We start from the raw sequence: 14,969 nt of genomic DNA, 5'->3' as shown, positions 1-14,969 counted from the left end.
GTCAACCTACTACAGGAGGAGAAAAGAAGTTCTTGTCCTCAAAGTTCAAAATAGTGTTCTCGGTAGAGTGTCTCTCGTTATAAGTATCGAGATTCACGAAGAAAAGAATAAAAGGGGGTATTAGGGATGTCGAATGGACATGCTAAGAAATGTCTCTAAAGTGTGCATGCGAGAAAACCTACGTATGTTCTTATAGTCAAGGGTAATGGAAGTGGAAACTATGGTGTTCCAAAAGTTGATTTTAAAAGATTGAAAACGGATATGGCGCCATATGCTTCAGCTGTTGGAAGCTCAATATATTACCCTGACACGGTCCACGTATCCGGTTTGTTTTGGCAATTTCCAGTCCATATATAGATCACTGGAATGGAGTCAAAGATATCGGCCTCATGCTGAAAGAAATAAGTGCTCTCAAAAGATTGTGAGTACAAAGACAGGACTTGTGAAATGTATAGCGAAATCCACAATTGTCGCTAACTTTCGCACTTGGAGTTTTGGTGTGGAAAAGCTCCAATGAATGAAACAATTATCATCAATGTGATGCAAAGATATGTTATAGCTTCATATGAGGCTGAGGGATAGGCAAAATGGTTAAGGAGACCTATACCCGAGAGTTGATAATGGTTGACAACAACGATAACCATTTTAAGTTTTTCGCTCCTATGACAACGAGTCAAGTGTTGATGTCAAACACATTGACACAGAGTTATGCGTTGTAAAGGAGAAAGTCCGGAATTATGTAGAAATGCTTGAAGCATAAAAGCAATAGACAAGTGTTTGCAGATCTTCTTATTAAAGGCTTACCGCCCAGTGTGTTCGGAGAACACACAGTCGACATGGGTTTTATGGTATAGTCTAAGATTTTTGGACAATAAAAGGGCCCAAGGTTAAAGAATTTGTTTCAATACAGAGAGGTACGTTGTGGATATCTGATTCTATCGGCAATTGAGCTGTGATGATGAAACATGTTCTATGTATTGATATGTTATGAAACGAGTAAAGTAAAAGTATAAGGTCAAAAGTAAAAGTTGAGATCAAGGGGGAGAATGTTAGGATGATCTCCACCGTGTGGGCCCAATGGCCCACCGGGCCCTTAGATCCGCGCCCTGATCGGGGGCGCTCAACCCACTATGGGTGACGGGCCCCTGTCACCTGCACTATATAAAGAGGTGGGGGTCGGCGGCTCGGAGAACGAGGTTCGTCGCAATGCCATACACCCCACCGAATCCCCTACCGATCTAGGGTAAGTGCAGTGCTGACGGGAAGCGCCGCCACCACTTCGCCCACTACTCTCTGCCATCACCGGCCATCGTCACCATGGCTTCCATGAAGAGATTTGTCGAAGTGACTATTGGTGACCTACAGGCTACAGATCTCAATCTTGATTTCCTTGTAGACTAAAAGCTGACATGCCATGTCTTTGTGAGATGCCAATGCGATGATAATTTGATGCCTGTAGCAGTTTTTTTATTTTCATTGAAATGAGTTTATAAATTCTGTAGTACCAATTTTCCTTGATTCTGTAGTACCAATTTTCCTAGATAGAGTATTTACTGTATTGTTTCGGAAACCCGTCCAGGCCAAAGCATCTGATCATTTTTTATCAATTCTTTGATTTTTAGCATTTCAGCTTATAGGTTCCCCCTTCTCCCTCTTTTTGCATGAGTCTGTTGTATCCATTATAATGTCCTGTTCTAATTTATTCACAATATATTGAAAATGCTAATCTGAAGGCACAACCTTAGTTAAGCTTAAACTTGTTTGCTGAGTATATTGTAAATCTTTGTCACACGTTCTGGAAATGAATGGTTCCATGCAGCTTCTGGGCGCTCTCGGGTTTGGGGACATCTATGGTGAAATTAGATGGGTATGAAGCTACTGGCAAATGACAAGTCATGCGTGCTGCTGCAGTTCATCGCAGCCTGGCACTAACTCATAAAGGTCGTCGAGTCGGAAGACAGGATGATGCCCATCGACAACAAGTCCATTAAGCTCCGTATCTGGAAATGGTATTTTCTCTTGGAGCAATGGGGGAACTTCAACCATTCTTGGCGAAGGAAAATTGAAGACTCTGGTAGATGTATTAGTTAGTGTGGACTTTTATAATCCTTAAAACTTGTGTGGACTGCTATCTAAGTGTCGCTAGCCTTCTGTATAAACTAGATGATGCCCCGCATGTTGTTGCGGGAATGTTTGTAATATTTGAATGAGATTTTGATTATACGGAACATGAATTCTTGAAACAATAGTTTTTGAAAGTATATAAGAATTAAATGTAAATAGCATAATAAAATGGAAATTTACATGCATGCATGTTGTAGTGGATTTTTAATATGCATAGTTGCATGTTGAGGTGGGCCTTTTCTTATGCATGTTGAATGATGAGGTGGCATGCTTGCATGTTGAGAGAAATATTTTAGTGGGGGCTAGCTATTTAGATATAGAAGATTACTACCGGCTGCATATGGAATGATGTGGCGCTTGAGTCCTTTATTGTACACAAAAATAAATAGCGTAATTTATTTGAGTCCTTTATCTAACCCATGGTTTCTGAAACGTGTGATCCAACACCATGGATCGTATATGGATATACACATTCGTCTTAATGTCGAAGTTTGTGAAATGCCAGTTGTATTAGTTGCGTGGAACTATTCTCTTATGAGATAAATACCTTTTGACTCAATTTGCAGATCAACTACAAAAATAGTTCAGGAAATCCACTATCTTGGTTTAATGCCTTTTAATGAATTAAGGTTATCATGACTGTACATGACATGTAGACTTACCAAGAAGCTACTTATTTTAGTCTATTTTATAATCTGGTCGAGAACAAGGTGAGGTGTTGGCGATGCTTTGTTTTTAGAAACAATACCAATTATCACAGTGCCCCTCCTCATCAGCAGCGGCCGAGGACAATGACCGCCAGATCACAGGGGTGGCGGGCCCTGACCGGCCCAGGGGCGTGCCTAGGAAGAGGGATGCCAGGGCGCCGAGCCAGGTCCATGGTGACCGCGTCAAGACCGTTCCGCCGAGGGGGAGGCTCCCTAGGGCGGCCAAGGAGAAAGAGAGCAAGTTGGCCAAGGAGCTCAGGGTGAGATAGCCATACATAGTGCTTTCATCACTGTGTTGCCTTTTTGATCCGACAGTGCTTGTGATTCCACTTGATTTTGCAGAGGGAGCTGGAGCGTTCCTTGAACCAGATGAATGACTAGGTGCGCATCTTACTGGCCACTTATTGTTATTGGTCCATATACTCCCTGCCCCTGCGCTCTGGCTTCTACTCGCAAGTAAGCTCGTCTTCCTCCTCTACCCCCTCCCCCTCCTCTTCTGTGAGGATCTTTGGTTGGATTTGGGTAACCAGACCGCAGGAGATGAATCCTATTTGGAGATGAAGTGTGTATGCTAGCTTGATTTAGTTTATATATGAACCGCATATGCTGGCTTGATGGTGATAAATAGTAATTTAACTGTTGATTTTAGATTGAGAGTAACCAGTAGAGGATTATTCCATTGTGCTTAATGTTAATTGCCAGCTCTATATATCAGAACTTGAATTGTTGTTAATAATCATAGATCATGAGTTCTCTACATTCATCTTTTGATGGATTGTAAATGAAATGAAACACATGTGTGTTTTAGTTTCTTTTCTTCTCCCCTGGGTTTCCTATGAAACTGGAGGGCTTCATGAATGTTGTGTACATGGTCTACCAAATTTTTTTCTAAATAACATATTGAGCTCGATTGCTAATTTTTGTGACCTTTGATAGACGGATCCAATCATTTTTTTATGTGTATATCTTTAGGCTGAAAAATGAATTATATTTCACTGAGTCCTGAGACACGGATCTTCCCTTTGCCAAGAATTGCTCATGATGGTGGTCATTTCTGTTTTTTATAATTCATAGTTGTGTAGTGCTACTGTATACACACTCCCCAAACTTGTTTAAAGGAAATATGCATGAATTTCTTGATGTCAGTTCACTAAACTCACCTTCCTGATAGTTCCTTTTTTGGTCATTGCAGATATCTATTGTTTTAAAAAATGCATGTTAGATTTAGATGTCATATGAATCATTTAATGAATCTTTAATGAGTTGAGATATCTTCTCGAAGAATTATCATTTTTTTTTCTTCTCTTCCTGGGCCAGCGTTACACAACTTCTCTTGGAGCAATGGGGGAACTTCAACCATTCTTGGCGAAGGAAAATTGAAGACTCTGGTAGATGTATTAGTTAGTGTGGACTTTTATAATCCTTAAAACTTGTGTGGACTGCTATCTAAGTGTCGCTAGCCTTCTGTATAAACTAGATGATGCCCCGCACGTTGTTGCGGGAATGTTTGCAATATTTCAATGAGATTTTGATTATACGGAACATGAATTCTTGAAACAATAGTTTGTGAAAGTATATAAGAATTAAATGTAAATAGCATAATAAAATGGAAATTTACATGCATGCATGTTGTAGTGGATTTTTAATATGCATAGTTGCATGTTGAGGTGGGCCTTTTCTTATGCATGTTGAATGATGAGGTGGCATGCTTGCATGTTGAGAGAAATATCTTAGTGGGGGCTAGCTATTTAGATATAGAAGATACTTCACTTTCAGTATTTTGTACTATCTCGCTGCTCTATGCGCTACTGGTCTCTTTCGATATAAATGACATGCTTTAATTGTTATTAACGGCTTTTGATCTGCGGAATGCATAACTTTCTATATAAATGACTTGTTGTAATCCTGATCTATTAAATGTTGCTTTTGGTCTATTCTTTTATGTTGTGCTTGATGCGCGTCTTTTGTGGTCTTACAAACATTCTGAACTTTATGTTGCCTTATAATCTCATGCCTTCTATCACAAATGAATATTTCTTTTTCACTTTATTTTTTTATCATGTTTGAATTCATACGCTAAATATACGCTCCTACTAACTTGGCACGACATGCTTAACCAAAACGTTGGGACCGGCACCCTCGCGCCATGGCGCGATCCCAATCTAGTAGGCACCTGATTGAAGTCCTCAGTGCGCCTCTTCCTCTTCAACCACAATTCTTCCACATTTGTTTCTCACACTCAAAAACTCTTCCATGCACAAGTCATCTTCAACCCTAGGGGTGGCCGGGAATGCAAGGAGGCGCCGTCGGTGGGAACCAGTATGGTTATACTTCACTTTCAGTATTTTGTACTATCTCGCTGCTCTATGCGCTACTGGTCTCTTTCGATATAAATGACATGCTTTAATTGTTATTAACGGCTTTTGATCTGCGGAATGCATAACTTTCTATATAAATGACTTGTTGTAATCCTGATCTATTAAATGTTGCTTTTGGTCTATTCTTTTATGTTGTGCTTGATGCGCGTCTTTTGTGGTCTTACAAACATTCTGAACTTTATGTTGCCTTATAATCTCATGCCTTCTATCACAAATGAATATTTCTTTTTCACTTTATTTTTTTATCATGTTTGAATTCATACGCTAAATATACGCTCCTACTAACTTGGCACGACATGCTTAACCAAAACGTTGGGACCGGCACCCTCGCGCCATGGCGCGATCCCAATCTAGTAGGCACCTGATTGAAGTCCTCAGTGCGCCTCTTCCTCTTCAACCACAATTCTTCCACATTTGTTTCTCACACTCAAAAACTCTTCCATGCACAAGTCATCTTCAACCCTAGGGGTGGCCGGGAATGCAAGGAGGCGCCGTCGGTGGGAACCAGTATGGTTCTTCTCATCTATGCCTCATGGTCCAAACAGAGACAATCCTAAAGGAGATAATCACACCAAAATGAAGATTCGACTTTGACTAAATTCTCCATGGCCCAATTTTTTAATTAAATCAACCCGTAGTGTGTTAACATAGCAACGCATTCTTAATTTCTTGCCGATAATGGACATATTTATCCAGTCTCCCTAAAAGCAAAGCTGGATATAAATATGGGTATTGGTCAAAACATATATGGTTATTTGAGAAACGAAAACTATGAGATAATAACTGAATAGTTGTAGCTGATTCCAGTCCTCCTAATTATGTGAATTGTTTTGAGGTAAAAACTGGATCCGACTCACCTCAGTGAATAATTTTGACGTAAAAAATAGCTGAATATTAAAAGCGACGGCGATATAGAAATAATTCACTTATCAACAAAAAAATAAAAAAGGAGATGTAAACAAATCTGGTAAAAGTTTTGATTTCCCAGGCATGGCTGCTTTGGTCTCATTACTTCAGGCTTCATATGTACATGCAAAAACTATGATATGACCATACAATTTGATGCCTTTGGTTCACATATTTGCTAAAACCATGAATTTACCATACACAGAACACATGCACAAAACATGAAGACCTGAACTGACGCCGTTGAGGAAGGGCTGCGGCGTGTGAGTCCCCGGTGCATGGAGGAACAGCAGTGGCAGCTTGTGTGCCCGGGCTGCAGAATGGAATGAGGCGTTTCATATGGACAACAATTGCTAACACCATATCAAGTATTCCCACCGAATTTCCTCAACAAAATGCACTACATGCTAGTCCTAGATTGTACATTCACATAAACAAAGCCAAGATAGTTCTACCCAGCAGCAAATTACATCGGCAAACGGTTGCCGGAGCATGCTTATCAAAACGTGACAATGACCTTGGCCCTGGTAGACGCCCTCGGCAGAGCTAATAGCTTGGCCAGAACCATGCTACAGTCCTTTTCACCCTTCCAGTCTATCTTCAGTTCTTCTAAAGCTGGTGCCCAGCTTAGTAGCTTTGCCACGAAATCAACTTCGAAGTCCAGACCCCCGAAATAGTTCACACTGGCCGTTACGAGATGGTCCATTTGCAATTGCAGGTCAAGTCCTTGAATGCCCACCTGATCCTCATCCTGACCAAGGATGCTCCAAGGAAAACTCTGCATTTTTTTTCACAGCTCGTTAGCCATAAACACAACGAAAGAACATGGATCAGGTGATCGAGCAAGTGGGGAGAGTTTACTGGAGGCATACTTACACACATCTCAAGCTTCTTTAAGTTAGGGGCATTCTGAAACAGTGAACATGCAGTCAAGACTTGCCGCTGGTCCCACAAGCATATCATAAGAAAAATACTCTCCAGGTGAGTAAACACGGCAGGGAGCTTCGTATGTATGCATCCTTTTGATAGATACTGCAACAATAAAATAATAATAAAAATAGATGGCAACACAGATTAGTTAGAGGCAGAAGAATGCCATAGTAATGCTGGAGATAATAATAGCTCACCTTCAGGAAAAAACCACTAATTGTAAGTGTTTCGATGACACTTAGGCTTCCCAATGACTGCTTGACATAGCTTTCCTTGTCATGCGCAATTGGAACAGATTGATACGCTTTATCAAGAGAGAGAAAGGCCACCTCCAGATTAGGTGCGTCCAACTTAATGTCCTCAAAATCCCCTTCAACATTAAGATAATCCAGTTTAGGAGCCTTAATGTTTAGACGGTTGATGCCCTCAAAAGAATTTAATATCAAATCAGTCAGTGCGGGGCAGAACGAGATGAAATTTTGGATATCCTTGTCTGTGGAGAAGATTTTCAGGGTGAGGTCAGTTAGGCTCTTGAAACCTTGGAATGCCCGGGGCAAGCTGATGATGCAGTTTTCTAGGTGCAGATACTCCAGATCACCCATAGAAAAGAGGCAAGAGGGAATCTTATACCTTGGCCCAGAGTTCAACTTGATTATAACTGATTTTGGTGATTTCCTTGACAGCATGATCATCCACCTACCGAACTCATCATGGTAATTTTTGTTACCTGAAATATCAAACTCCTCTATTGTTCCCTTGTGGAGTAATAGCACCATATCGACTAACGTAACGAACTTGGTTCTTGCAAGATTTCCATCGCACAGAGATATCACTGGCATGTCAGTCCATACATCCCTCCAAGTACTTGATAAGGTACTAGTCCTAACTGCTTCTTCGACATTCAAACGTGAGAGGATGTCGCCCTTTATCTCTGGAGGTAGACTGCTAAGTCTGTCTGTGCCCATAACTGATGTAGCTTCCGCCCTCGCCTTTTTACAGGTACTCGTTGCTTCAGAATCCATATTAAACTGTCCTAGCATTTCCGGAAGACAGGGAGCCTAAATTAGCATGCAGTCTACCACATGTGTCACTAAAAATACAATAGACGCAAAAAATCAAATTGTGCACTGAGTAGTAGCTTGTTCCTAGCAAAGCAACAAATAACGAACAACCAAGAGATGGGAATTTAGGGAGAAGTGCGGACAGTACTATGTTTCTATGCGTTGTATGATTATCATTTGACATGTGTTAGAAGACCTAATTTGTGATCTTGAAGAGTAAACATGTGCCAGGCTGCAAGATGGAAATGGGCTTCCTTTGTTGAATACATGTGCCATCATTTGAGGAAGAGGTGATTAAAATATGAAGAAGAAAAAAACTTGTCTTGCAAAATGTCGATTGGACAAACAATTTAGGGTATATAATCGAGATGCCGTCAGCGTGGCCAAATGGTCAAATGCAATTCTAGTTGAGGATAGAGTCAATTGACCCCATAACCGGCCCTCTTTTCTTAGCCTAGATGTGGACTTGCACTCAAATTATTCAGGAGCAACACGTGTTCAGTTCCAACATTCACTCTAAGAATCTAGCGGGCAGGGAGCAAAGCGGACCTACGGAGCGCCGGAGAACGGAGAAAGGCGGCGCCGCCCGCCCGCTGCGGCCTTGGACGCTGCCGCCGGGACGGAGCGCAGAGGCCAGAGGGGCAAGGAACGAACGCAGGACGCCGGATGCCTACGCCGCCGCGCCGCCGGCCGCCGCGGCCATGTCGTGTCTAGGGTTCGAATTTAGCGGAGGAAACACCGAAGTGGTCTGCGACTCCCTCCGCCTCCCGAGCGCACTTTGGGCGGCCCATGTACAGAGCGGGCGCCCCTTTTTTCTTTTCATTTTTCCGTTTTTCTTCTCTCTTTTTGTTTTCGTACATCATTAAAAATCGTTTGGGATTTTACAAAACAATCGATCCCAAATGTTTGGATGTTTGGATGTTTGAATTTAAAAAAACCTTTTTTATGAATTTTAAAAAATCTTTTGAATTGCAAAAATGTTCACAAACTCGATTTTTTATATATTTTAAAACATCCACATATTTTAGAAAGTTCAGAAAATTTCAAAATTGTACATAAATTTTAAAAACATACCCGGGTTTAACAAAAATGTACGTCAATTTGAAAAAATCGGGGTTTTACAAATGTTCAAGAATTTGAAAAATGATCCCGCATTTCGATGAATCTAAAAAAATGTTCTAAGGGTTTTAAAAATTATTAAAAATTTTGATAATTTTATTCCTCCTTTTTTAAAATGTTCATAAATTTGAAAATGGTCCTAGATTTCAATAAATGTTTGTGAATTGGAAAAATGTTCCTGGATTTCAAATAATATTCGTTTTAAAATGGTTCCCATATTTAAAACAATATTTCAAATTTCAATAAATATTCAAAAAAAATGAAATTGTTCCCATGTGGAAAAAGGGAAAACCACAAATGAAACAAGAAAAAAAATTATAAAAACACAGAGTAAAAAATTACCCGATCTATGAAGGTTATAGAACCTTGTCAAAACCGGAAGGGAAGTGTCCTTAAACAGTTCTACCAATGACTAAAATGGGTCGACCCAGATAAGAGAGGACGCGACACGGGGGTGCGCGGTATGTGTCTATTCACCGAGCTACACACTAAAATGGTCACGATCGTCTCACTTCACCAAGTTTTCGAGCTCCAATGACGTGCTTGTTTGCTCCTCCGCTTCCCTTGACCTTCCTCTTCACCCTCGCCTTTCGTCTGTGGTGCCTATAAGCTAGTCTTTGGTTACCCTTAATTCGCAATAGCAACGTTCAAGTTTCACAGCTTCATGATTGATGTAAGCTATAACGAGAGGACCAACACGATGTTTTTTTCTCTTCTTTTGATTTGTTTTCTCAATGCATCATGATAAAATTCAAACAAGGCTATTTTTCATTTCTCACACATCGGGCATGTGTGGACTTGATTGGTCCCCATGGTTAGAGGTAATGGGCGTTAGTAATTGACATAAAAATATTACATCATGATAAATGGCATCTATAATCTATAATACCTAAATAGTTCATCCCCACTACCTTATTTCTCTAAGCATGCAAGCTATCCAACTCAGCAGCCATGCCACATCAGGCTAGTCATAGTGGGAGTAACTTAGCTAGTAACATAGCGCGTTTCAAGATATTTTTGCTTATGTGACAAGTAATTAATGAGAGGTGGTAACATAATATGTTACTGTAACATAGCGCTTTCCAAGACAAGATGAGTCTACAAGCTAATAAATGAAGCCATCTAAGATACTACTATTATGTTACTTTGCATTATGAAGGTAGTAACTTAGGCTAGTATCATATGCATGACACTAGTCTAAGTTACTCCCCACTATGACCAGCCTCAGCAATTACTCTTATTTATCTTCACTTGCCAGCTCACCACATCAGCATATGTTTTCAATAAGTCGTGTTGGTTTTTGTTTTTAGGGTTAAATCATGCTGCCAACCGAAGCGAACCCCTTTGGGCTTCCCTAATCGATGAGGCGGCGTAATAACTGATAAAGAGAAGCCCATCCGTCGATCTCTTCTTATCTCTTACTCTTCCTAGTAGCAGAACGGGCGATGCCGTCAATCACCACCAACGGCACCATCGATGCCCAGCAGTCGAGCACTCCGGTGTTTCTCCAGTCCATGCGTCTCCACGCGGGCGAGCAGAGGCACGCCGAGGCGCCACCTCTTCCTCTCCTCCTGGCGCGCGAGGACCTCGATAGAGCAACCTCCATCGTGTCATCCATCTGGCTGCCGCCTCACCTGCGGCTCGATCTGATCTGTGGGAGATGGTGAGGGGTGGGGTTCGGCGAAGTTAGGCAAGAGGGAGATACGGTGCAGGACCACTACGCTGCAGACTTTAGGCGCCCGGAGTCGACGACTCTGCCTCCTGAAGGACAACCTCCACCACCTCCTTGCTGCCCAGAAAGCGACAACGACGCCGCCTCTCGGCGACTTCACGTGCTCCCGCAAAAATTCCCCTTCAGACAGTGGAGCGGCATCACTCCCATAGTCTTCAACATCAGGTTGGTGTCTGCACCATTGCTCCAAAATTGTGTCATGCTTGCCAGGTCATGCAAAGTTTAATCCAACGTTCCCTCTTGCATTATATTGATTTCAAAAGCACATGTGTTTATCATATAGGATTACTGATGCATACCAGTATGATTATTTTAGTGTTGTCACAGATCCGTTCTCTTTTTCATGAAGTTGGCTGGGGGCTTTGGCCACATGACAACTTTAATTTGAGATATCAATGATATAAATCAGTGAAGTTGATGTAACACCACTCCTGTTTTGGCACTGTACAGGATGCAGATGAAGATATGGATTGCATACTAAAAGTGCATTAATGTTCTGTCATTAAACACCATGCGTCGGTATATCATTCTCAACCAACGGTTGCTTTATGCTTGAAAATACTTCATGTCTGCACTATGATGGTAATATAAGTTTTGTTTTCCTCTAAGGAAACTTCATAGTTCCAACACTGTTTTACTTTTGCAGCGTTGTAGAGTTCTTTTGAAGGTATGGGATTCCACATCATATTCTGATTTTCCATTTACAATGCTTTGTTCATTCCCATTATCATGACCTTCATGGTAACCATTGCCACCTAAATTTAGCAAATAATCGCCGGTTATGTATGGTTCAATATTTGTGCATCACCTGTTATAAAGGGTTGAGTATATCAATTTGTTTGCTGATATATTCATATGTACATTTGTATCAAAATGTACACAATTTCATTTTTGTTGGTGGTGTAGACTCATTGGATTATTGTGTTTTTTCTTCTCAATTTGATTATGGGAATGACCCAAAATTTGCCAAAGGAGTAGTGAAGTGGGTGCTCAAATCTTCATCTTTCGTTTGCTCTAAAATGATTTGGCATCTCTAAGTAATGTTCCCTTCTTATTGTAAGTAGCGTGCAAATCTTCATGAAATACTTTAGAGAACCACGACATTGAGGGCGTTCTCCTTTGCGAATAGGCCATTACCAATCTAGGTGCCATCAGCTTTGTGACCATGTTTATTACTCTCACTTGCAATATTGTTGCCTTTCATTTGTGGTCCGGTGGCAAGGAATCTTTTATGTACTGTCTCATGGCAGCATTTTTTGTTCTAATTGTATAATTCTTCTATGCTGAGAATAAATGCAAAAAATAAAAAGTGGGTTGTGTTCTTGCCCTCTTCTGCTACTTGATGCATTTGTCTTTCTTCCTCCCATGCATGACGTCATGTGATCTATCTTTTTGTTGGGAATAGTAATACATCTATTGCTATATTTTGTATTGGGATTGCATATTGGGAGTATTTTGTGTAACTACGAGCATCCTTATTGACATCTACTGGTACTAATCAGCAGGTCTCCTGATTCCATGGCGTGCCTTAGTCTTTTGGCGGGCATATTAAAAGTTGAGGGCTCTCTTGGTCAAACAAGTGGAGTGAATACCTGCACTTTTTCCCGCACTGAAAGATTGCAAACAGCTGATGGGCACCTCTCAAGTTTCTAATCCATTTCAATTTGCCTTGGAAATCTTCTGCCGGCTCAAGTGCTCATGTCAAGGAATATGGTCGTATTTTTCTTGGATTTTTCATTTGCCTTGCAATGCTAATGGAGAAAAGGCAACCAAATTATTGGAGGGATAAGATGGTTAAAGAATAGATAAATAAACTATTTGCCATGGAAATTGCTGTCTTGAGACTTGGTGCATTGATACATTTGGAAAGTATGTAACGACCATGTCTTTGATAATGTACTTCCAAACTTTGGTTGGTGCAGAATTCCTGTTGTTAGCACCTACACATAGAAATGTACCGGACAATAAAAAGTAAATTGCGCTTTCCCTTGAACTCATAACATTATCCAATGTAACCGAAAGAGTAATCTGACCATGAAAATTATCATTTTACATAATCATCACTATTTATTTTTTGACCATACATTTCCGCAGCAACGCGCGGGGAATCATCTAGTTACAATAATTTTGGAGTACACAATATCTCTAATTTTACTTTTGGTTTTTTGTCTATGGAAATGTATCCCAAAACCTCCAACCACCTAGATAGGAGTATTCGGAGTAGAATGAAACCAAATCATAGCGACTAAATCACGGGGTGGGGTCCTTGCCGAAGCCCATGAGAACATGAGTGAGCAGCATGGCTCCCCGGCGGCTCGTCTGCGCCAGCCGTCCCAACAGCGGGAAGCTCACCGTCTCCCTGTTCTTGAGAGGCTTCTTGTCCCACCTGCATATGCATTATAACAATTAACACACTAACTAGCTAGATGGTAGCATCTCGATGATTAGGTTTGGTGACAGATAACATCGGACTTGTTGTGGCTTACCAGTCCTGGTGCCTGACGACCTTGCCATCCTCGACGTCGAGCGTGATGAGGGACTCCAGGTCGACATCCTTGCCAAAGACCTTGTAGTGTTGCTTGTTGTCGATCAGTATCTGCATTCATGCACCACTCATCGCATTGATATTCCGATCACGTTTGTAAAGTATGTTCATCGTTACTACACAAAGTATATGCGCGGCTACGATGAAGATGATGATGTCCAAATGAGCTTTTAATTACCTGGGATTTCCCCGGTCCGGTCGCGTTTTCCTTTATCGTGTACTCTACGATCTTGGACTCACCGAATACCTGACAACGCACGGGTCTTTGGATTAGTTTATACAATAACATCGAATGTATATCAAAAAAAAAGAATAAATATCCATGAATAAATAAAGCATATGAAGGTGCATATGTACCTTAGGCATGGTGTAGAAGGCTGATTTGATCTGCTTGACGCTGCGATCAGATCCAACGGAATTCGATTCAGAAAGAAACATGGATGATGGATCTTATGAAGAAGAAGTTCATGCAACAACAAACTCAATTACATGCATACCCGTGGGCGCGCATGAGCGGGTCCTCAAATGTGGCATTGGGCGCGTACATCTCGAAGTCTTGTGCCGTGGCGCACGATCCGTATCTGCAGCGATTTGTCATGAGCGACGCGGTGAAAAACTATTGATTTTTTTTTTACGTGACTAGAGAAGGATTCGAAAAATGGTCGAGCTGGACCTGGACAATTGTGTAGGCATATATATACTACCAAGTTCATTGGAGAGATACAGCAATTAGCAATTACTCCCTCCGTAAACTAATATAAGAGCGTTTAGATTACTATTTTAGTTATCTAAACTATATTAGTTTACAGAGGGAGTACTTGCTTGCTCAACTTAACTGGACAATGAGCAAGTATCAACTTAACTGAACATTGAATCGAAGCGTATGAATAAAGTCAAGCTGGGATGCATGGACAACACAAGCAGAGCAATAAAGCAATTTGAGCAGTAGAGTAGTTACATGTTGAGGAGGTGCGGCATGATGCGCTCCGACACGCCCCCGCCCGCCGCCGGCTGCGCGGACGCCGTCGCTCCCGCGGCCGCCCCCATGCCTGTCGTCGCCGTCGTCGAGAACGACCTCTGCTTCGCGGGCGCGAGGGTGGCAGAAGCAGCGGCTGCGCGGAGGAAGAGCGCAGACGGGGTGGTCGCCGCCGTGGACGGCTGGTGCAGGAGCAGTCGCAGTCGCAGTCGCGCGGCGAAGGAGGCGCAGAGAGCGGGGGATGGCATGCGATGCGAGCAGACGCATCCGTTCCTTGGTTGACGGCGTGCGCGGCGGAGGCCGGCGCCACGTCGGCCGGCCGATCCGGGGGCGGGCACCGCATCCACGACGCCGAGCGGCCGCGGCCAGCCTCGTGTGTGGGTCGTCGTTCCGGCCTTTCATCTCCCAGGCCGGGCTATCTAGCTTACTTTAATTAGCTCGCCTACTAATAACAGGAGCCCATTCAATTAAGGTGCGCCTTACGCGAGAGC

General features: G+C 42.0%; 2 protein-coding genes across 2 annotated transcripts; both read right to left on the bottom strand.

Moving 5' to 3' along the window:
* Positions 1-6,279: 6,279 nt before the first annotated feature.
* LOC125529150 (putative F-box/FBD/LRR-repeat protein At5g44950) lies at positions 6,280-8,909 on the bottom strand. The gene is made up of 4 exons (XM_048693558.1): positions 8,656-8,909; positions 7,243-8,073; positions 6,992-7,147; positions 6,280-6,893 (listed from the first exon to the last, which is right to left on the bottom strand). The coding sequence occupies exons 2-4, from the start codon at positions 8,065-8,067 to the stop codon at positions 6,615-6,617; spliced, it is 1,260 nt and encodes a 419-aa protein (XP_048549515.1). The 5' UTR covers positions 8,068-8,073; positions 8,656-8,909; the 3' UTR covers positions 6,280-6,614.
* Positions 8,910-12,969: 4,060 nt separating this feature from the next.
* Positions 12,970-14,756, bottom strand: LOC125529149. Its single transcript, XM_048693557.1, has 6 exons — positions 14,461-14,756; positions 14,000-14,083; positions 13,860-13,899; positions 13,681-13,749; positions 13,444-13,553; positions 12,970-13,343 (listed from the first exon to the last, which is right to left on the bottom strand). The coding sequence occupies exons 1-6, from the start codon at positions 14,724-14,726 to the stop codon at positions 13,208-13,210; spliced, it is 705 nt and encodes a 234-aa protein (XP_048549514.1). The 5' UTR covers positions 14,727-14,756; the 3' UTR covers positions 12,970-13,207.
* Positions 14,757-14,969: the final 213 nt, after the last annotated feature.

This window comes from Triticum urartu, unplaced genomic scaffold, assembly GCF_003073215.2.
Source record: "Triticum urartu cultivar G1812 unplaced genomic scaffold, Tu2.1 TuUngrouped_contig_5378, whole genome shotgun sequence".
Lineage (NCBI taxonomy): Eukaryota > Viridiplantae > Streptophyta > Magnoliopsida > Poales > Poaceae > Triticum > Triticum urartu.
This window is presented reverse-complemented; position numbering and strand designations above follow the sequence as displayed.

Excerpts from the sequence above, each read along its gene's own strand:
- LOC125529150 (XM_048693558.1), bottom strand. The coding sequence starts at position 8,067 with ATGGATTCTGAAGCAACGAGTACCTGTAAAAAGGCGAGGGCGGAAGCT. Across the intron at positions 7,148-7,242 it reads TTAGTGGTTTTTTCCTGAAG|TATCTATCAAAAGGATGCAT; the intron begins GTGAGCTATTAT and ends TTATTGTTGCAG. Across the intron at positions 6,894-6,991 it reads TAAAGAAGCTTGAGATGTGT|AGTTTTCCTTGGAGCATCCT; the intron begins GTAAGTATGCCT and ends AAAAAAATGCAG.
- LOC125529149 (XM_048693557.1), bottom strand. The coding sequence starts at position 14,726 with ATGCCATCCCCCGCTCTCTGCGCCTCCTTCGCCGCGCGACTGCGACTG. Across the intron at positions 13,900-13,999 it reads CCGCTCATGCGCGCCCACGG|CGTCAAGCAGATCAAATCAG; the intron begins GTATGCATGTAA and ends ATCTGATCGCAG. Across the intron at positions 13,344-13,443 it reads GTCGTCAGGCACCAGGACTG|GTGGGACAAGAAGCCTCTCA; the intron begins GTAAGCCACAAC and ends ATGCATATGCAG.